The 22,450-nt window shown below is 55.0% G+C and overlaps 1 protein-coding gene across 1 annotated transcript; it reads left to right on the top strand.

Moving 5' to 3' along the window:
- Positions 1-9,566: 9,566 nt before the first annotated feature.
- Positions 9,567-21,871, top strand: ZBTB7C (zinc finger and BTB domain containing 7C; the record flags this gene model as incomplete). Its single annotated transcript, XM_079717932.1, has 2 exons — positions 9,567-10,792; positions 21,220-21,871. The coding sequence occupies exons 1-2, from the start codon at positions 9,582-9,584 to the stop codon at positions 21,869-21,871; spliced, it is 1,863 nt and encodes a 620-aa protein (XP_079574058.1). The 5' UTR covers positions 9,567-9,581.
- Positions 21,872-22,450: the final 579 nt, after the last annotated feature.

Raw genomic sequence — 22,450 nt, 5'->3', positions numbered from 1 at the left:
ACAAATGCTAATCCCATCTTGACATTGTAGAACACGTGTCCTCTGAAAGCCCAATGTGTGTTCACACTTATTTCCCTGTGTAACCTGGCAGCGTCCCTGAGACACCTGGGTTGTGGGTGGAAGACAGAATCAGAAAGTCCACAGTCGGGCACAGCAGCCCCAAGACAGCAGAGGCTGAGCTGCTCGTGACCTCAGAATCCAAAGCTCCACCCTGGAACCAGAATATTTAAGTGGATCAGCTAGAGGACACCATAGCACCGTCGAGTGTGTGGGCAGCAAGGGACGTTCACAGCCTCCTGGTCTCACATAAAAGAAGAAACCGAAGCTCAGAAAGGGACCGTGGCCAGTCCGAGGTCACCAGTAACTCAGCTGCAGAGCACAGGTGAATTGTCAGTGCAGACTTTAATTGTACCTCCTCCCCCAAAGCGTCGTAGCCCCCTCTGCCGACAGCACACCTGGGCGTTTCTCAGCCCCTCCTCTTCATGCCCTTTCCCAAAACAGGCCTCGGCCTTCTTCCGCTCCAGCTCTGGCCCTCTCACCTGGCCGTGCTTTCCCTTCTCCCAACATCAAGCCCCCTGGCCCGGCGTCAATAGGAGATGCACAGGGATCCCTGGGCTCAAAGGTCAAGGTGGCTGGACGGCAGAGCGCGCTCAGGCTGGCCAGCTGTGTAAGCACCTTGGTGCCTCCTAGAAGAAACACTAAACTATATCCCCAGGAAGGGTTGAAATAAGTGGTGCTTCTTAACCCACTCCAAACACAACTCCTCAAATAGCTCACAAAATCTAAACCATTCCCGCCCCTCTGCAGGAGACGGCCGCTTTGGGCAGAAATGCTGAAAGAATAGCGCTCCCGGGGGCTCCCGCGTGGTCCCCACCTCCCCACCCTCCTGTGAGCTCGTGGCCATGGGGAGCATAGCCCACCAGCCCACCAGCCGGGACACCCCCTGAAAAGGCAGCCAGAGGCAGCTGGGATTCTGAAACTCAGTAACCCGGGGCCTAGTGCTCTTTATAGGAAACAAGTGATTTATTTTATTATCTAAATTTTCGGTGGTTTAATAAGGTTTAATAAGCCTCCCAAGGAGTTTTCTGGCTCGGGAAATCGCCTGTAATAAACACAAGTAGTAAATCCTTTATTTGGAACATAAAGAGGTGTGTAATTTCTCTTAAAAGAAAACAAGTCTTCCCCCTCCCCCGCCTTGCCCTCTAATAAATAAAGGATGAATACGTAAGTAAAGAACCACAGTTGGAAGGGATACCACTTATGTGTCTGGCCCAGACTCCCAAGGCCAGCCCAGCCAGCGCTCTAGCCGTCTGAGGTGGGACCCTCCCCACCGGCGTGCTAGGGGCCTCAGCCCCTCCAGGCCATGCAGCCCCTAGACAACCCACCCTTCCTATCTTTCCTGCAAGGTTACTGCACAGTGCAGCCCCCAGATTATGGCCTCAGGGAATACGTGAGATTTCCAGCGTTACTGGTGGATGTTGTGACCTTCACTTCACTTCACTTTTGTTTCTTTATCTGTAAAATGGGTATAATACTGGCCTCGCCTGCTGCCACGCAGGTGAAAGTGCTTTGAAGAGTAACAGGTTCCAAGCCACCCCCTGGGTGAGGGCGTGGGGGCAGGGGCCCAGGCACACCCACTTGGGGTTCACCCAGATGCTGTGAAGAAGAGGTTCCTCCCGGGGGAGATTAAACAGCTCCGACACTCAGACGCCCCCACCCCACCCCAGGACCAAAGCCCAGGTACGGAGCTGCCCCTCAGTCTTCCTCACCCATCACTCAAGCTGCCCTCTGAGGTACCCCTCAAGTCCGTCCCGAGTGTGTGTTTCATCCCGGTAAGAATGTAGGGGGCGAGAAGCACACCCTGGATTTTGTCCCCCGTCAAAACTCCCAGTGGGGGTTCTAGACCTTGTTCTGATAAAACCAAACCAATGTGGAGTGTGGAGGTGGTGATGGTGATGAGGGTGGAGGTGACAAGAAATAGATACAGTGTGATACAGTGGACAGGGTCTGGGTGACAGGTCAGGAGGTCCGGGGTCTCTGTCACTTACTTTGTTCCGTGACTTTGGGCGAGACAGTTCACCCAGCATGAGCTTCGGTTTCTCGCCAGCAAAGTGGGCCAAATAATTCCTTCTGTACCAAGGGTTCCTCAGAAAATGTATAGAGAAAAGTGGGTGTGCTCAACAAACACACAGCACAGTTAAGTCAGGGGGCTTCAGAGGACAGTGAGGCGGGGACTTGAGTGCCTGGTGTCAAGAGAAGGAGCTCAGGCCCCCAGGTGTAGGGATGTGGGGAGAATCCCTCTGTGTGGGGTAGAAACACAGGCACTCCTGCGGGGCCTGGCCTCTGCCCTGTCAAGTCTTATGCCGTGGGTGGAGGGACCAGGCATTGGGGAGGGGGTCGGGGAGAATGGGGAAGCATGACCATGTGCTGCCGAGAGGGCCTGTATCCCAGCTGTCAGGGAACATCTGGAACATCCATCACCGTTTGCAGAGGAGGGAGGCTCAGAGCTCATTTCACAGACACCAAGCGGCTCCAAGCCCTGGGCCCAAGGCTGAGCTGGGGACTGTGGCCTCCAGGCATGTCTTGGCAGGGTGGCGGAGCAGGTGGGGCAGGCTTCATGCAGCTGGGAGGGCTCTGCCCGGGGAGCTCTGGCAGGTGGAGCAAAGGTTGGAAGTTGAGGAGGCCCTGCCCAGCCGCCCAGCCTTCCAGCCCACATGTCTGGCCCCAGCCTCTGGGGCATTCCAGGGGCCGAGGGGTGTGGCTGCCCTGCTTAGGGGAAGTGCTAAGGGCAGGGTGGGGCACACCCAGCAGAGATCCACGGGGCTGGACAGCTGCTTGAGCCAGGCCTCCTTGGGCTCTCTCCTGCCCTGGTCCCTGCCTACACAGACCACAGAGACTAAGGACCTGCTTGAAGGAGGCAGGTAGGTGCTACCTAGCCTCATTCCCAAATCTGGAAAAGAATCCACATCCCTTCTCTGCCCCTGTGCAACTCCACCCTCGCCCTCATGGCAGTCACTAATTCTGCCAGGCGTCTTTGAAGCTTCAGGCCCAGGCAGGGGAGGAACTGGAGGCTGGAGAGGGGGGTGGGACCACTCCCAGGGCAGTGGGAGCCTGCCAGCTGGGGCCAGTCTGCCGTGGGGATTTGGCAGATGGAAGCATCATCCTGGGCCCCAGATTTGCTGACCTGATCATGATTCAAGGAGGCACTGGACTTGTGGATCAAGGCAATAGAATTGTCCTGAAAGTCACATCACTGAGGTAGCCATGGAGGACAGGAAAGAGATGGGACTAGAGCAGAAATCAAATCCCTGACCTGCTGTTTTTCTAGCTGTGTGACTTGGGGCAAATGACTTAGCCTCTCTGATCCCCATCAAATGAGAATCATAATAAGGATGAAATGAATAGATATAAACACTTTCCGAATGATAGGGCTCTGTTCAAATGTCAGATGTCCCCAGTGCAGAGGTCTGGGGCCACCCACTGCCTTTTGTGACTTCAAGGCTCTCTCCACCGTGTATTTGAACAGACCTCATTCATTCAGCGTCTCCCATGTTCCTGCTTAATGGCATCCTGGGAATGATACAGACATATGAGAGACAAAGCCTGCCCTGGAGCAAGTGAGATCCATGCAGTTACTTCCCCATTTCCCACATAAGCAAACTGAGGGCAGCAGGAGTATACACATAATTTGCCAATCCCTGCACTTCACATTCCTAGTAAAACCAGTCCTAGAACATGGGGTGCCTACTAGCCAGGCAACCCCACACGCAGTTGGGGGCACAGGCTTAGGCATCAGAATACCTGGTTCTAATTCCCGCTCTGACATTAATGCGCTGTGTGACCTTGGGCATAAGCTACTCACTGTGCCTTATTTTCCTCACTTGTAAAATAGGCATAAAGTTCCTACAAGCCTTGCCTGCCTCTTTGGGTTAGGAGGACATGAGACAGGAGGTATGAAAGGACCTTGGAAGACCACAACGTCCTCCACATGCTGGGGTGGCCCTGGGAATGTCTTTGGGAGAGGTGATTAAATAGTATGGTCTCTGCAAAACTATACAGAAGGGAAATTCGTTCCTGGTATGATGCCACCTCCCTCTGTCAAGACCCCTGTTAGGTGTCTTTGTCCCTCCCGGACTTCCTAATTGCCAGCAGTGTTTGAGTACCTCCTCTGTCCCAGGAGCACGTCATGTGCCTTCCCTCATTGGATCCGCCCAGCAACTCTCACCATCCCCACTGAACGGATGAAGAAACTGAGCTCAGGAGGGTGAAACCTAGTCCCCGAGGCCAGGATGTGCACCCGGGAGGTCTTAAAGCAGGGCCCTCACTCTCCACCTCCCAGCATAATCCCCCTGTTGTCAGATGGCTGTCAGCCAACTTCAGGCACACGCTGGCTGAGAATAGCTTCTTGTGTGATCCCGCTCAGGACCCAGGGTAAACACATCTTCAGATGGGACTCTAGAAATCCAAAGCTTTCCAGATCCAAATGATATGGGGCAGGTCCTTCCTGCCCCTCTGCCCAGTGAAATCTTCTTTATCCTTCACAGATCAGACAGGGCCCCTCCTCCTGGAAGCCTGCTCCGATCCCCCAGCCCACAGGGGTCTGTTGCCTCCCTGTCCATACCTCTCTCACTGGTGCTCAGTCCTGAGCCCCCCTGGCCTGCTTGGGTCTTAGGTCCCTGGTGTACAACCCTCAGCCCTGGCTCTGATTAAATCTCTAAACCTTTGGGGGCTAGGGTCCAAATCCCCCTACCCACGAGTCAGACTTCGTAGGGGGCAGTGTTATAAGGGGAATGAACGTGAGCTTTGGCACCAAATGCAGCCGGGTTCAGACCCTGGTCCAGACACTTGTGTGTGGCATTGGGCAAGTCACTTACTTGCCCAATGATAATGGGTGATGATAAAAATACGTATCTTTGGGCTTCCCTGGTGGCGCAGTGGTTGAGAGTCCGCCTGCCCATGCAGGGGACACGGGTTCATGCCCCGGTCCGGGAAGATCCCACATACCGCGGAGCGGCTGGGCCCGTGAGCCACGGCCACTGAGCCTGCGCATCTGGAGCCTGTGCTCCGCAACGGGAGAGGCCACCACAGTGAGAGGCCCGTGTACCGCAAAAAAAAAAAAAAACAAAAAAAAAAACAAATACGTATCTTTCATGCTCGTGTTGATTGAAGAAGGCTTAGAGGTGCAATGACCGACGCGTTACAGGCACTTGATAAATGGTAGCTAGTATTGATTGTTATTATAAATGTTGGCTTGCCTGCTTGATTGATTTGGTTATTAGAACAGGACACAAATAAAAACAAAAATTCAAGTCACACTCAAGAAATTAGTTCGGAGGTCTTCTAGAGCCAGGTTTCTACAGTGCAATTCTCTAAGTCCAAGGCCCTCTCTCTCCTTCCAAAGGCTCCAACCACACCTCTTCTCTGATCCTCTCATAGAAACACCCCCTCCTCCTCTTCAGCTGGTGAGCCAAAGGGCATGACCCATCTCCCTATAGTGAGAGGGGGGAGGCAGGTAGAGTACCTGAGGCTGGTGATGTTCTCATGTTACAGTTGAATTAACCTAGGCCAGAGATGAGAAGTGCTGCCTTTGCCAGAAGGCTACTTGGACATACCTGGGCTCTAGAACCTTCCACAGAGGGCACAGGCCCAGGGGAGGCTGTGGTGAGCCTCATGTCCTCTGGAATGGCGACCACACCTGAAAGGGTTTCACCCGCCCTGCATTCTGGCTCTTTAACCTCCTTCTTCCAGTTGCAAGCTCCTCTTTCCCCCTTTTCCTCCTCTGCCTTTCTTTCTTGACTCTATATGTTTTCTATCACCTTCCTACCAGAGGTTCAGATTTTGTGTCAAGCCTCTCCTAGCTGTCGAGCGGTTTGGTTTTGTGTTTGTGTGCGTGTGTGTGTACTTTTCTTTCCTGAGCGTGTTATTCTTGGAGAAGGAGTGCCCTGGCTTAGGCAATGGGAGGGATGGAGGGAAGGGGATGGAGGGCCTGGGTGCAAAGGTGGAGACTGGACATGGCATCCCCTCTGGAACACTGCTGTCTGCGGGCCCTCCAGGCATGGGGATCTTAGGGTCTCCAGGGAAGCTTCCAGAGTGAAGGCAGGGTGGGGGCACTTCTTCCCAAAGAGTCAATAAACGGCAAACCACAGCCCCCCTTCCCCTGACACCTCCTGCCAGGAAAAACAGCCCCGAGCTCTGTGGTTACATCTGTTCCTCCAGGAATGGGACAAAGATTCCAAACCATGCCATGGTGAGAAGTCGCTGCTGGACAGACCAGCCTTCAAGTCCAGGGTCACCCAGGCCTGTTGTCCCCTCCCCACTGCCAGATCCACTTTGTGCTTCCTCATGGACGCCGGTTTTCAGATTTCCCCTGTCCATCCAATGACAAGATGAGGAAAGAGAAGCCCGGAGAGGTGGTGGGGCCTCCCAGAGTCACACAGCTGTGGCTCCTGACCCCCAGGCCCAAGCAGACCAGCTCCAAAAGCATGGGAAGCGGGACATTTAGCACAGGGATGGTGCTCTCCGTCCCTCAGAGGGCTCGGGTGAGACACGGATCACCTACACCCCATCCAATGGGTTCCAGCTCCTCTATTTAAGAAGGTGGGGATAAGTTTAAGGAATTGTGGGAATTTTTCCTGAAAAACATTTTAAAACATTTTTGTCTTTATAGGAATAAGCCCTTGGCAAGCAAGAAAACTTGCATGAAAGAACTAATTTCCTGAGGTTTTAATGATTTGGGCTTTTAATAGTTGATGGGGCATTTCATTCACGAACAGTCTTCTCAGGTGAGAAGGTTCCTCTGAGGGTCAGAACCCTGCTACCATTAGGGTAGCTTCGTGGGAATTAAAAAAAGGTGTCATTTCCTCGATACATCTACTTCCATCTATCAAACTAGTGTCATAATATACTGATTTTGTCAGAAGACAGCATTTAACACCATCTGCCAGAAATGATAGCTATCACAAACCCATAATGTCTATGAAGTGAATAGTGCCTCTGTGTTGCCTGTTGTATTATCTGTTATCTTCCTGTGTTATCTATTATGTTATCTATTGCTGTATAACAAATTACTCTGAAACTGAGTAACTTAAAACAAGAATAAATATTTACTATCTCCCGGTGTCTATGAGTCAGGAATTCCGAAGCAGCTTTGCTAAGTGGTTCTGATTCAGTGCCTTTCATGAAGCTGCAGTCAGGATGTCAGCAGGGGTGCTGTCCTCTGAATGCCTGACTGGGACTGAATGACCCACTCTCCTGGTGGCTCACTCACACAGCTGGTGACTTGGACCTGCTCAGTCCCTTGCCACGGGGGACCTCGCCGTAGAACTGTCCTGATGACATGGCAGCTGGCTTCCCCCAGAGTGAGTGAACCCAGAGGGAGCCAGGCAGACACAGCGACGTGTTGTCACTTTTTCTTACTTTAGCCATTCTGATAGGTGTGTGGTGATATCTTATTCCTCTTTGGTGGATATTGCTGCACCTTTATCACAGTTGTTATGTCCCTGTAAGCTCTGTTAGAGCAAGGGCCTGCTTGGTTTGCCTTCTGTGCATCCCCAGAGCCCAGAGCAGGGCCAGGCACAGGAAGAAACCCAAAGTCTATTTAGAGAATGAATGCACGGCCTGCGGGGTCTCTGGCCCTTTTTAAGAAAGCAGGAAAGCGGCAAGGCCTTTGCTCTGGGAAACCTCTTGAATACCTTCCCCGGGCGAGATTGCTGGGGGAAGGCTAAGGCCCTCCACCACCCACAGAGGAGAGAGAGGAGGGCGGCAGAGCACCCAGCACCCTGACACCCCACCAGGTCCCTGGTGCCTCCAGGCCACTTGGGGCACATACTGTGGGCCTGGCACTTCTCTCTTCTCTCCTTCCACTGCCTCTGCCTTCTCAGGGCAGAAACATCCCGAAGATAAGTACGTGGGGATCCCCAAAGCTCTTTCCACTGAGCCGTGGATCTTCCAGACTTTGTTTTCCTTTTTCTTTTCTCTCCACTGTAATTGCAGCTGGGTAAGGCCAGGCCTTTGCTAGGATTTATCCATGGGCCACAGACAAGTTTTGCCCCGAGTAGCAGGGCCGTCAGTGCCCTGGCATAAAAATTGAGGTGGCTTGTTGTCCAGGTTGAATCTGTTGACTTGGGTTGTGAATTCTGCTCCCTGAAGGGAGGGGGTGCCTGCTGTCCTCTGCGCCCGCCTCCCCGACCGCTGGCGGCTATGACCGGCCACACTTCGTGTTTTATGTATAGATAATGCTGAGGTGTCTTAGAAGAGGCTTCTCCCCATAGGGATATGTTTCCCAAAGAGTAACAGAATACAGACATGATAAATTAACTAACAATGAGCTCGAATTTAATATTGAATATAAATATTTATAGGTCAAATGGCTCACAGATATACACATATAGGAGGTCAGTATTTTCTAAAAAATCAAGAATTGCAAATGAAGGGAAACCTCATCAGCTAAGATGAAGCCAGAAATAGGTCAGAAAGCAGAACACCTGCCATAAGGCCCCCATTCCCTTGCTGAAAATGGGCCACGAGATCGGTTTGAAGATTCCTAGAAGCTGTTATCTGTTTGCTAGGGCTGTGATAACAAAGTACCACAGACTGGAGCTTAAACAGCAGAGATTTATCTTCTCACAGTTCTAGAGGCTGGAAGTCCAAGATCAGGGTGTCGGCAGGGTCGGTTTCCTCTGAGGCCTCTCTCTTCGACTTGTAGGTGGCTGTCTTCCACCCTGTGTCCTCACGTGGTCTTCCCTCTGTGTGTCTGTGCCCTGCTCTCCTCTTGTAAGGGTACTGGTCATACTGGATGAGAGCCCTCTCATAGGACCCCATTTTACCCTTAATTCCCCTTTTAAAGAGCCCACCTCAAAATACAGTAACACTCTGACATACTGGGGGGTTAAGACTTCCACATACAAAGTTTGGCTGGGGAACAACTCAGCTACTGTTAGTAGCCCCCTCCGTTAGTACAGCCCGCATCAATAGCCAAAAGTAGCAAAATCTGAATCTGTTAGAGGAGTCAGAGGATTTGTGAAATAAACCAAAGCATTCTCCCCAAGGGAGCCCTGAGTCATATGAGAGAAAATTCCTCTATTGGCGCTTGACCCACAGACGTTGCGTGAGTCCGTAGCGGCCACCATTCCCGTAGCATACAGAGCAATGGAGTTTCACATGGCTGTCCGTCCCCGCATTCAGGAATTGCACATTCCCAAAGTGGAATTCAGTGAAATCATGCCTGCGAGAAGATTCCACAGCCTTTGCTAAAAGGCAGACGCCAGCTGCCCAATGACAAGCCCAACTCCAAGGGCCTTTGGGGTCCCGGGAAGAGCCCAGTGGTTCACTGAGAAGCCCCAGCTTTTGAGCAGGGCTCTGAATTCCAGGTGAGATTGGGAAAAGCTGAGGAAGAGGGGCCGGGTTTCTAGCAGAGGGGGAGGGAGGGGAGCCCCAAGCAAAGGCAGGGGTGGGGTGGGCAAGCACGCCCACCGGCCTGGCCTCCCTGGGCCAGGGTCCCAGAGCTGGCATCCCCTCCTGGGGCCATGTCCTCTAACCCGGTCTCTCCCTGTGTGTGTCCCCACAGGGCTCTGGCTGAGAACATGGCCAATGGCATTGACGAGCTGATCGGCATTCCCTTCCCCAACCACAGCAGCGAGGTCCTGTGCAGCCTGAACGAGCAGCGGCATGACGGGCTGCTCTGCGACGTGCTCCTGGTGGTGCAGGAGCAGGAGTACCGCACCCACCGCTCCGTCCTGGCCGCCTGCAGCAAGTACTTCAAGAAGCTCTTCACAGCCGGCACCTTAGCCAGCCAGCCCTACGTCTACGAGATCGACTTCGTCCAGCCCGAGGCACTGGCCGCCATCCTGGAGTTTGCCTACACCTCCACGCTCACCATCACGGCCTCCAACGTCAAGCACATCCTCAACGCCGCCAGGATGCTGGAGATCCAGTGCATCGTGAACGTGTGCCTGGAGATCATGGAGCCCGGGGGGGACGGGGGGGAGGAGGATGACAAAGAGGACGACGATGATGACGAAGATGACGACGATGAGGAGGACGAAGAGGAGGAGGAGGAGGAAGAGGAGGAGGACGAGGACGATGACACGGAGGATTTTGCTGATCAAGAAAACTTGCCTGACCCCCAGGACATCAACTGCCACCAAAGCCCTTCCAAGACGGACCACCTCTCAGAGAAGGCCTATTCAGATGCACCCAGGGACTTCCCCGATTCCTTCCGGGCCGGCAGCCCTGGCCACCTGGGCGTGATCCGGGACTTCTCCATTGAATCTCTGCTGAGGGAGAACCTGTACCCCAAAGCCAACATCCCCGACAGGAGACCCTCCTTATCTCCGTTTGCCCCGGACTTCTTTCCACACCTCTGGTCAGGGGACTTTGGTGCCTTCGCCCAGCTGCCTGAGCAGCCCATGGACAGTGGGCCCCTAGACCTGGTCATCAAGAACCGCAAGATCAAGGAGGAGGAGAAGGGGGAGCTGCCCCCACCTCCGCCGCCGCCCTTCCCCAGCGACTTCTTCAAGGCCATGTTCCCGGACCTTCCCGGGGAGCCGCTGGGCCCCATCAAGGCAGAGGATGACTACGGTGCCTATCTCAACTTCCTGAGCGCCACCCACCTAGGGGGCCTCTTCCCGCCCTGGCCGCTGGTGGAGGAGCGCAAGCTGAAGCCCAAGGCCTCTCAGCAGTGCCCCATCTGCCACAAAGTCATCATGGGGGCCGGGAAGCTGCCACGGCACATGAGGACCCACACCGGGGAGAAGCCATACATGTGCAACATCTGCGAGGTCCGCTTCACCAGGTGCGAACGGAGGCCTGTGGGTGTGAGGGGCAGGGCGGGGAGGGCCGGAGGCCACAGGGATGGAGAGAGACCCAGGTCAGGGGAGGTCCAGCTGGATCCTAGATGCACAGCAAGCTCATCGCCAGAACAGGGGCTAGGCATTAGCTGGTGCAGTGATTTTCAGATATTTTCCTATATATGCTATTAGGTAGAAGGCCAAGATGCAAAAGAGATCAGAGCGGAGCTGTTCTGGTTAAGGCAGAAGCGGGGAGGGAGGATCTCAGCACCCACTGTAGATCCAGGAAAGCCAGTTTGAAGCTCCCAATGGAGTGCAGCCCCTCCTTTGTTTTATTTGGAGCCCGGATAGCATGCCAGGGCCTGTCTTGAATGGATTACATATACTACCGCCCCCGCCATGTCCTGGAAGTCAGGCAGGGCCATGGCCTTTGCCCACAGATAGGTGATCTGTCTCCCAGTGGCTAGTCAGCCACTCGTAAGCCCAGCTGGGAAATGGCAGAGCTGGGACTTGAATCCCAGTGAGACCCCTGTAGGCCCTTTCAGTCCTGTTTTGGGTCAGACCTAAAGGGTGGGACTCCTTTTACGTTCTCCCCCTTGACTGTCCATGTTGGGAAGAGGGTTAACTCTATGCTGTTATAAAAGTTGAACTTTGAAATCAATATATGATAAGCTTTTCATCTTTCCCGGACTCCATCCCATTCAGCACGCGTGTGTTGTGTACCTTCTCTGCACAGCAACTTTTGTGGTCAGAACCGATTGGTGGGATGATGTGGGGTCCGATTTGTCCAGTGCTAGGTTTTGATGGGCCTCCTTTGGGGGAGATATGGTCTATCGGTGCCGATGGTGGTCACTGATGTGAGGCTGACCTTCCCAGCCATGTCCACACTGTGGAAGGTTCTGGTGAGTGCCCTGCATCAGGGCTTGGTCATTTCAGTGTGTCGGATGTGGTTTACCTGCCCTGGGACTGACTTCCTAGACCAGGTCCTTTCCCCACATTGCCACTGTTCCCATCAGAGAACCTGCCTTGAGAAACCCACACTTATTCCAGAGGTGCTACTGTCACCCCGTATCCCCCTAGCCGTTCATCTTTGGGAATTGCTGGGGCTCATTCTTTTGATTTGCCCCAGTGGGCCCAAAGCTTTGGTTTTTGAGGAGAGAGTGCAATGTTTTGCATCAGGTTGATTATCAAATCAGGGGCGGTTCTTTTGGGGGGAAAACAAGACGAGTTCTGCTAAGTAACAAGACCCACTCTCTTTGGTGGCTTGAAAACTTGATCTGAGTTTATGTTCAGCTGACAGTTGTGAAAACAGCTCTGCAGGCTCTTCCGGTGACCGCTTCAAAGGACAACGCTGATTGTTTCCAAGGTGGCCTTGGGTCCCCTCACAGCTGCTTCTGTGAGGGAAACCCCAGCAGAATCTCCCAGCTGCTCCGAGCTGACAGTGAAGGGAGAATTTCCAGGTGCAGAGGGGCAGGGCCCCCCATACCCCGGGTGTGTCCCCTTCCACCCAGCAGTGCTGACCTCAGGGGCTTGCTTCTCCTATCGCTGCAGAGCAGCTGGCCCCAAAGTCCCCGAGATTCACCCCCTCTCGGGTGACCCCCACTAATGGCCCTGCCACTCTTATGTCACCTCCACCTCCCACCCTCCTCTTCTCCTGAATTCACCTTAGATCCACAGAACACCTGTAAAGGCGTGACAAAAGCACAGGGATAACGGAAGATAAACCAGAGCCCAGTCCAAATTCAAGCACAGTTCATGCATCTGGAGCCAGTGCCTCTCCGCAGCCCCCTGGAATGACTTCAAGACGTGGACACTCTTCACAGGCCTGATCCAGAAAAGCCAGCCCCTGACTCCTGCCATCTGGGCTCCACCTCCTTTGCTTGTCCCCTGTGCAGATGGCTGACACTTGGGGACACCCCTCTCTCCAGGGGAGACCCTGGTCTGTGGCTTCAAGGGTTTGTGCTGCATCTCAGGGTACCTCAGAGCAAGCCTGCCCTGCCCCCCGACCAAGTGCCCATCTCCCTTCCGTTCCCCACTTCCCTCCGGGCCTTTCCCACACTCCGCTGTGAGGGCCGTGCCGGTCTGTGTCCCTGCCTTCCCTAGGGAAAGTTTTAAACTCGGTCAGTCAAGACAGACTTCTCACCCTCTTGACACCAGAACATCCTCTGCGTGGGCCTCCTGGTTTGGGCCTCAATGCTGTGTTGTATAGGAGGGTCGCATTCCAGAACCCTCCCTCCCAGCACATTCCTGCTGATCACTCAGGGCGGCCTCTGTGCCTGCCTGCTCACCACCCCTCCAGGCCATCCAGCCCCCGGCCCTGCCCTCCCTGTGGTCTAGTCCTGCTCAGCAGAACGACAGCCATCTGGGCCCCCAGGCCTGTCTCCAGCTGACGCAGCTTCATTCCCGCCTCCATCCACATCTCCCCTCACTCGGTTCCCACTGGGCACTGGCCCTCCTGAGAAAGATCAGAAAAGCTCTGGGGTCCCCCTCCCAGGAGCAGAGATACCCGGAGTGGGGAGAGGTTGGAGGAGAGTTTCTTGGCCTCCTCCCCGAGAGACTTTATTTCTCACTGTGGGCTGTGGCTGCCCATGATGGACACCCCTCGACACCTCTCCCCATCACATTCTTCGGAATCGCTGGTTCCTTGCTGCCCTCCTGTCGCCTCCCCGGAGCTGCCTGCAGGATTCTTTTCAGCCTTCAAAGAGCCTCAACCCTGGCCTGTCCAGGTCCGGGTGGCCTGTAACTCTCTATATAGCCAAGTCCTCTGGCAGCCTTTCCACGGGGACCCTCCCTGTGTGGCTGACTTCCTGCAGCCACCATCCGTAACACTGCCCTCCCTCCTCAGCTGGAGGCTCTTCAGCAGCCACTTAGAGCAGCAGCTGCTGCCTCTTTGACTCGGAATTCCCAGACTCCCTTGCAAGGCAAAGCCACTACCTGGGACTGGACCCCCCGCGAGGCTGAGTGACCCCTGAACTGCTGCCCTCACGTCCTCCTCGTGGACACTATTTTCCTTTCTGGAGCCCGAGTCTTTGCTTAGTTATAACTGAGCTTCTGCTCTCCGGTCAGGCCTCCTTTCCTGTCTTCCTGATGTTGATCCCACTTCCCGTCCCTCCTGGGGGACGTTGGCGCAACCCACCCTCCACCCTCCAACTCAGGTGGCCCAGGCTCTGAGTTGTGGCCTCCGATGCCAGCTCCCAGCATGTCCACGCCCCGTGGGAACATCATTCCTCATGACTTCAGCAACACAACATGGTGGAGGGGCCTTGGGTGTCCTTCCAACAGAGCCCCTTCTGCCCCTGAGGCCCCACTTACTGCTCTCATTCTGTGGGTCTCCAAGAAGGGACTGCAGCCCCACCATCATGTGTCTATTCCTTGGTGTCGGGAATCTCACCTCCGAGCCAGCTCTAGATTTCAGCCAGTCCCACAGTTGTCCCACCACTGATTTTTCCAGCTATGAGACACCCCTGGAGCCCCAGGAAAGGCCTCAAAGGCTTCAACCAGACTGTGTATCTCTGGCCCCATGCTGTCCCCTCCTAGCTCTGGCCATCCCATGATCACCTGGACTCCAAGTTCCTCTCTCTGTGCCTGAGTCTATGTGTCCACTCCCCTAGCCTGGTCCAAGGTCACCATTTTCTTCCTGAGGGCGGCCGCAGCCTGTGCTGCCTGCAGAGACAGCTCGTGATGAAACTGGTCCTGTGGCTGTGACTTGGGAGAGAGAAACAGTTCCAGGACTTAGGGCAGAGGCAGCCTGGACCAAGATTCCCCAGACCCTCCTCGTCAGGAGTCCTTTACTTCTATTCCCAGAAAGTCTGGAAGCCTGGGCCAAAGTTCAGGACTACAGGGTTAGTGGGCCAGAGGTGGCCCCTAGGATGGGCCTTGAAGAACAGGGAGCACGTGGGCCAGGGAGGACAAGAAGGTGTTCATCCTTTCTGCGTGCAGAGGGACGCTGCTGCCCTTGGTGGGGCTTTTCCCTGCCCACCCACCTCGCAGGGCCCTCCCCCTCCTCGTTGCCCCAACCCCTGTCATCACCACCAACTAGGCCTGGCCTGGGCCTGTGAAGGCCTCAGAAGACTCTTAATTGCTCCTGTCCTGCCACATGGGTCCTTGAGTACAGGCCGCCTGTCAGGGGAACCCCTAGAGTGCATGCTTGGGCAGTCTTCCCTCCTGGACCCCCTGCATCCCATCCACAGCCTGGCTCTCACAGGCGCTCCAGTCAGGTCTGGCGGACACGTGGTGAAGTCAAGAAACTGCCACACTTGAGAAGAGACCAGCTCGGGAGACAACAGTGGTCCCATGGAGGAGAGGGATGGGCAACCCAAGCTCTGTACCCCGAGAAATCAATCTCTGATGAGCCACGATTTCCCCTGTCTCCACTGAATCCCCTACCGACATCCCATGAAGGCTGCAACTTTTAGCCCCCAACCCCTGCCCCCCAGTGCAAGCCAAATGCTGATTGCTCCATAGCACCCCACAGCTCTCTCTCCAAACAAGGCCAGGAGCCTGGCAGCTGATGCTTTTTTTTTCCCCCTGTATTTTTTTCTTAGTTCTCCCACTCCTGGCAGCTCTGGGGACCTTATTAAGATAATGTAATGTCATTAGCAGTGGCAGCAGGAAGATAATTTGTCTCAGACCATCAGGTTACCAAGAAGTCTGGGTGGATGGTGTTGGGAAAGCGTTATCCTCGCTTGGGAGCCTCCAGCGAGGCCCAGGACCCGGGGCCCTTTCCTTTCACTCAGGGGAATGAGATCACCAGGACTAGCCCATCTTTCCTGACGATGAGCTCTCTGAGCTGGAAGGGGGAATGCCAGTCAAGGCTTGCATGCGTGTGACCTGGCATGGGTCCCAGGTGCAGAGTAAAGGGATGAGATGGCAGACAAGGGGACAGGGCGAGGGAGGAGCACGTCAGGTTTGGACGGGGCAGTTCTGAGAACTGGCCCCGCACCAGCAGGCCGTGGCCATGACCACCCACTGCACTGTACAGTGAGGTGTACCGGGCAGAACTCCAAAGCATCTGATGGGTTCTTATCCGAGCAGGTTCCAGTACCATCCGGGCCACATGCTGAACGAGTGTGGAGAGAGCAGGGCCGGCACATGGGGACACAAAGCACAGTGTCTCCTGGGGACTGCAGCCCCTTGGAAAGGGCACTGCAGTGGTGATCAGGAACCCCAGCTTGAGGGCTTGCATCTGCTTCTAACTAGCTGTGTGACTTTGGCTGAGTCTCCTCCCCTCTCTGGGCCTCGGTTTCCCCATGTGGAACACGAGGGGGTTGGAGCAGGTGCTCCCTAAGATCACGCCCAGATTTATGACCCCATATATTGCCCAAGATCAGGAAAGCTCTGGACACATTACAGCACTTCTCTTTGCCTCCTCTTCCTCATGAGAATGATGGAAGGGACAATTTCACGGGCTTTACTGGAGCCCTTATAACCAACCGCCTGCACAGTTAGGTCCTGACCCGAGCTCACAATTAGTACTGACGGGAATGTCCCTGAGCCTGGGTTCCTTTTTTGCAGCTGCCGGGAGCCAGTGCTCATTGTCCATGAATTTGCTGCTTCCTGCATCATCTTGCTGTCTAGGCGCCTAACAAGACAGGGCCCCAGGAGCCAGGGACAGGGTGGTGGCTCTGCAGGCATGGGGGGCAGCTAAGGGAAACAGCACACGTGATGGCCCTGCCCTGGGAATAGCATGCATGGGAAATAAAGGCAGCAAAGGCAGCCTCTGAACAGGTGTTCGCACCTGCCAGGAGCACCTGTGTGGTTGAATTGGGGCCACAGAGCGCAGACAGGGAGACTGGGCCCCCAGAGCTCGGGACTTGCTGGGAGGGCAATGCTGACACGTATGGGGCCTTTAGGGGGCAGGAGAGGATGAGGCTGACACATGGTCCTCTGTTGCTCCCTCCCTGCCCCTCAAGTGACCTGCCTCGGGCTGCAGTGTTCAAGTGCTCTGGAAGGTCAGGGCAAAGGATGAGACCTGGGTGGACACAGAAGGGTTTATGAAAGACTGAACTTGAGTTTGACCACTGAAGGATCAGGGGGATTGGGAGTGGTAGGCATTTCAGGCAGGGCAGTTTGCAAGGGTAAACTCAGAGATGAAGGATGTAGGTGCAGGGAAGAGGAGGGCTCATGGCCGGGAAGGAAAGAGCACACGTGCTGGCATCTACGCTTGGACATCTGGTGGGAACCTAAGGGGTGGAGCACGGTGTCCAAACACAGGCTACGCACAGAAGGGGAAGGAGCCAGGGCTTACCAGCATCCATCCCATAATATGGCAGGCTCTGAGCCAGGGGGGCTGGTGGTCCAGCTCATGCCAAGAGAGATTCAAAGATGCAAAGCTGACCAGAGCATGGCCTGCTAGGGGAACAGTGTGTCCATGTGGTGTGTGGGTGCAGCACTGTGGGGAAGGACGGGGGCTGGCAAAGGATATGGGGTGATTATTCTTTCCAGCTTTATTGAGATATATTTGACATATAACACTGTATAAGTTTAAGGTGTACAACAGTGATGATTTGATATGCACATGTATTGTGAAACGATTAGCATAATCACATTAGTTAACACACCCATCACCTCACTTAGTTACCTTTTTTGTGTGTGTGGTGAGAACATCTAAGATCTACTCTCTTAGTAACTTTCAAATATATAATACAGTATTGTTCACTATAGTCACCAAGGGCCCCCAGATCTTATCCCTTTATAACTGGAAGGCGTGAGCTTGTAAGGAGACTTCAAAGCCATGCTAAGGGGTGAGTTAGCACATAGGCCTTTGGACAGGGTTAGGGGGCTTGGAAGATTTTAAGGGGGACCACCGGACCCCCAGTCCTGAAGGAAAGTGACCAAGAGCTTAGCTGCTGAGAGTCAGACTAGAACATTCCAACTTGCTCATGATGCCTCTGCCAGCAGATCAGATGCGTAAAGGATCAAGGGTAGAAGAGCGGTAATACATGAAGCCAGCCAGCCAGAAAGAGATTCAGTATTAGCCCATTACCCAGATGCAACCACTCTCAGAACACCAAAGGTCAAAATGGTGCAGCACAGCCTCCCGTTTTAGAGGTCAGGAAACTGAGGCCCAGGGCAGCAAAGGACCTGGTCCGGTTCTTAGAGTGTGCCAAGCCCGGGCCCAGCTCTGCCAATGCACGTACGCGTTACATCTACGTGGAAAGGTCATTACAGAAATAAGGAGGCTGTGCGACCTTAAGAAAGCCATTCCCTCCCTGGGAATGGGCTGGGTTAGATCAGTATTTTCAAGGTCCTGGGAAGCGTACCGCTAGCGATGCAGGTTACTGGGCCCACTGATTCAGACGCGCTCTCAGTAAACTAAATGCTCTCTAAATTTTTTCCAGGACTAACTTATGAGGTTTGTCCACCCTCCTCCCCCGCTGCTCCCATGAAAAGTCTCCACTGGGGACAGTGGCTCCTGCCCAGGCTGAGCTGCTCCCACAGCCTGGCCCAGTCTTCTGACCCCAGAGACGGAAGGCTGGCTGCAGATGCCCTGGTGTGATTGTTCGGGCTGCACTTTCTGAGGCAGCCCCTACAGGCTTCAGGCTGGGAACACTCAGTATGAAAATCCTCAGAAGAGCTTGCAAACAAACCATGCCCAGAGAGCCCTCCATGCCCCTCTGCCCCTCACCGGCTGGTACCTTTGGGAAAGCTGTTTGACTTCTCTGAGCCCCCAGCGATTCCTCAGTCCAAGTGAGGAAATTAATCCAGGTGTGTTGAATCGAGCTCATGCAAACCCAGATTCTTTGTCAGTAGGAACTGATGTCTAGCCCTAGGTTCAACTCTGCATGCAGAGGTTAAACACCTTGCCTAAAGGTCACCCAGCAAGTTAGTGGGGGGTCTGAAGCTGGAGCAGGGGCTCCCACACCCCTAACGGGGGTCCCTTTCCTGCACTGTACCTCGCCTGTGAATAATGACCTTCCAGGGTCACTGAAATGGTGTACTTGCCTGCTCACAGCGGGTGCTCAATGAGAGGAAGTTACAGTCACCTTGTCAGCACGTCTCCCACACTTGGGCCAGTCGCCTCTGAAGTGTGATTTACTTTAGATGCCCTAACAAAAAGCTCAGGAGAAGCAGTGCATATTTAAAGAGGCCCTTGACATTTGAAGATTTACCATTTGCACTGTCCATTATTTGAGGGTGTCAATACTATTAAATATATGTAATAGTAATTTTTTTTAAAATCTCCCTTATAAGGTTGTAGTGAGGATTGGATGAGATGATGTATTTAAAGCCCCACTGGTGACTCTCAGCTGACCCTCCACTAGGCCCTGGTGAGGATGAGTGCCTCAGGCAGTGAGTGAGTCTAGCCAACCACCTAGCATCAGTGTTTCATCAGAGCCTGAGCGAACGTGTGGAGTCCCGAGACGTATTCCCCAGGACTGTACAGCATCGCTCTAGGGCTACAAATAGCACTCTGCACCCCACCCCTGCATTTTTACACAGGTCACAGTGCAGTGCTGAGGAAAGAGGCCTAGGCTGTTCTCGTCCCAGCTCTGCCATTACCCTCATGGTGACCTTAGGGACTTCACCTCCCTGGTCCTAACCCTAACCCTCCCTGGGCCTCACTTTGCCCACCAGCCAACTGAAGGATTAACCTAGGCCAGTGGTTCTCAGACCACCAGCAGCAGCAACATCCGGCCACATATTCAAAATGCAAACTCTCTGCTCTCTCCCCCGCAGACCTACTGACTCAGGCAGTCTGGGAGGGAGGCCCAGCACTCTGTGTTTCATCAAACCCTGATAATGGCTCATCAAGTTTGGGATCCACTAGCCAGGATGCTCAAAAATCCAATCACCTGGATGAAATGTGGGTTACAAAGACCATAAGAGCAGCATGCTGGTGGCAGGAGGGCACATGAGATGTCACAGCGGGGTACTTACTGTGCAGCCTGGGGGCAGCTGGTGGGCTGTGGGCAGGGCAGGGACGGGGATGGCGGTGTCTGGTGTGTGAAGGATACCAACTCTCCCTTCCTCCTCCCTGCCCAACCCACTCTCCACCCCCCCACCCCCCCACCCCCCCACGTGCCCTCCAGCCTTCCAGGGAGCACAGGTGGGAGAAACGGATCTGTCCTTTTGGTCCTTCTCCCCTGGTCCCTGCCAGTGTACTCATCAGTGTCCTTTTCTCTCATGCTCCACCCCTGGGGAACTAGCTGGAAAATGAGAGCCAGTGAGACCTCTAGTGGCCAGGGGACACCAGGAGACCAGGAGCCGCTCCTGCTGGCCTGGGGTTATGTTGAGTGTGGTTTAAATCTGGCCATTTTCGGGCGGATGCCTGGGCTCCACATCTGCTCCAACCTCAAAGCCGAGCCAAAAATTACAGGCAGACGCTCCACCCAAGCCACACCTGCAGGGAGGAGGTGGGAGGCTGGACACAGCTTCCTGGCCTGCCTGGCCTGGTCAAGGAAGGCTGCAGAAGGATCCTGAGAGTTCTCGAAGCTCACCTGCCTCCACTTCTGCGTGGCTGAAAGGCTCCTTTAGCTGGTTTATGCAGCGTTCCATCTTTACGAAAACAGCCGTGAGATGTCCGTTTTCCTTTCAAGACCGCCAGGAGCTGTGTTGAATCTAGCTCAACACAAACCCAAATTCCTCTCCCTCAGCTCTGGACAACAGGAATTGACGTCTCGTGCTAGGTTTGGCTCAGCGCAGAGAGGTTACGTAACTCACCTAAGGTCACCTATCACGTTAGCAGTGGGTTTGCAGCTGGAGCGGAGGCTCCCACACCCGCTGATGGGAGCCGCAGCCCCACGTCATATCTTACCTCTGAATAATACTGCTTAAAGCCTGAAAAGCTCTGCCCTAGCTTAGGCTGCATTCTGGTTGCACCTGGCTCTTTTGTAAGCCCTGGAACTGTCTGCAGAGAGCCGAGGGCTGGGGCCAAGAAACCACAGTGCAGGAGGCTTGAACAAGGTGTGCCTGATCCCTGTAGCCTCTCAGATTAGTGCTGAGGACTGACAGGTCTCAACAGCCCAGGGGCCGGGATGGGACCAGGGTGAACCTCGAGGAAAGACCCTGTTGCCTGGAGAGAGTGGAGCTGAAGGTGCAGTCCAGTATGAGAAGTGGCTGCCCCACTGGAGGACTAATGAAAGATTGCTGACTTTCGGGGCCTATGTCCCCAGCAAGTCTACTTTCCAGTCTATGAGACGGGCCCTGACAGAGTGGGCACTTCAGTCTTCTGAGCTTATGCGTAACAGGTGTTCTGGAATGACAGCAGCCTCTCTGGGCCCAGCTCCTGATCCACTCTCTAATCCAGGGGAGGAGCCACACCTGTTTGGGTGGCGCAGTAGTTGAAGGTAAATTCTAGCAGGGGTCCCGTTCCTGAGGGTTGACACTGCAGCAACTGGGAGCCTTAGCAGGTTCTGGAGGAAGGGGAGCAGAGGGTGAGGAGTGGCTCCTGGGGTTCTGGACAGGGACTGACTCTGGCTCTGCCTTGCAGGCAGGACAAGCTGAAGATCCACATGAGGAAGCACACGGGGGAGCGGCCCTACCTGTGCATCCACTGCAACGCCAAGTTCGTGCACAACTACGACCTCAAGAACCACATGCGCATCCACACGGGCGTGCGGCCCTACCAGTGCGAGTTCTGCTACAAGAGCTTCACGCGCTCCGACCACCTGCACCGCCACATCAAGCGCCAGAGCTGCCGCATGGCCCGGCCCCGGCGCGGCCGCAAGCCCGCCGCCTGGAGGGCCGCCAGCCTGCTCTTTGGGCCCGGCGGCCCGGCCCCGGAGAAGGCGGCCTTCGTGATGCCCCCCGCGCTGGGTGACGTGGGCGGCCACCTGGGCGGGGCCGCCGTGTGCCTCCCGGGCCCCAGCCCCGCCAAGCACTTCCTGGCAGCGCCCAAGGGCGCGCTGAGCCTGCAGGAGCTGGAGCGGCAGTTCGAGGAGACGCAGATGAAGCTGTTCGGGCGCGCGCAGCTCGAGGCCGAGCGGAACGCGGGGGGCCTCTTGGCCTTCGCGCTGGCCGAGAACGTGGCCGCTGCGCGTCCCTACTTCCCGCTGCCCGACCCGTGGGCCGCGGGCCTGGCCGGCCTCCCCGGGCTCGCCGGCCTCAACCACGTGGCCTCCATGTCTGAAGCCAACAACTAGGCTGATCCTCATCAACCCCAGTCCTGCTTCCCCGTCCCCTCCCAGGCCCACCTGCCCCATCCAATGGGTCTGAACTTTTTATTTCAAAAGGAAGAAGGAAAAAAATAGCAGCCGCGGTGGTATTTTCTGGGCCTCCTGAGGCAGCTGCCTCCCCTTTGCTGGTGTCTGAGATGGGCATCTCCTCCCAAAAGGCCTGGCCTCTCTCTGGCTGTCTCTCTCCTTTCACACAGAAACTCACAGGGGCCCATGCCAAAGGGGAGGCCCCAGGCCAGGTGTCCAGAAGCACTTTGGAGCTGTGTGGGGCTAGACGGAGGGAGGTGGCTTGGCCAGAGGCAGACCGGATGGAGCACGGATGAAGGTAGGGTCCTGAGATACACATCCTAAGCCCCACCACTCTAAGGCAGAGTCCCTGCTGTCACTGTTCCGATGGGTCATTTTCCCCGTCTCCAGTGGTCCTGGGATCCTTAGGGGAAGTGCCCTATTGGCAGGGAGGCCTCCCGGCGTCAGGAGGGGGTCTCCTGGGGTCCGGGCCCATTTTTCCCTCCCTGTCCTGTGACCGCGGACAGGTCAGCCGTCTGT

Source organism: Hyperoodon ampullatus (assembly GCF_949752795.1).
Source record: "Hyperoodon ampullatus genome assembly, chromosome: 13".
Taxonomy (NCBI): Eukaryota; Metazoa; Chordata; class Mammalia; order Artiodactyla; family Ziphiidae; genus Hyperoodon; species Hyperoodon ampullatus.
Note: the sequence above shows the minus strand (reverse complement) of the source record. Positions and strands in the feature narration are given on the sequence as shown.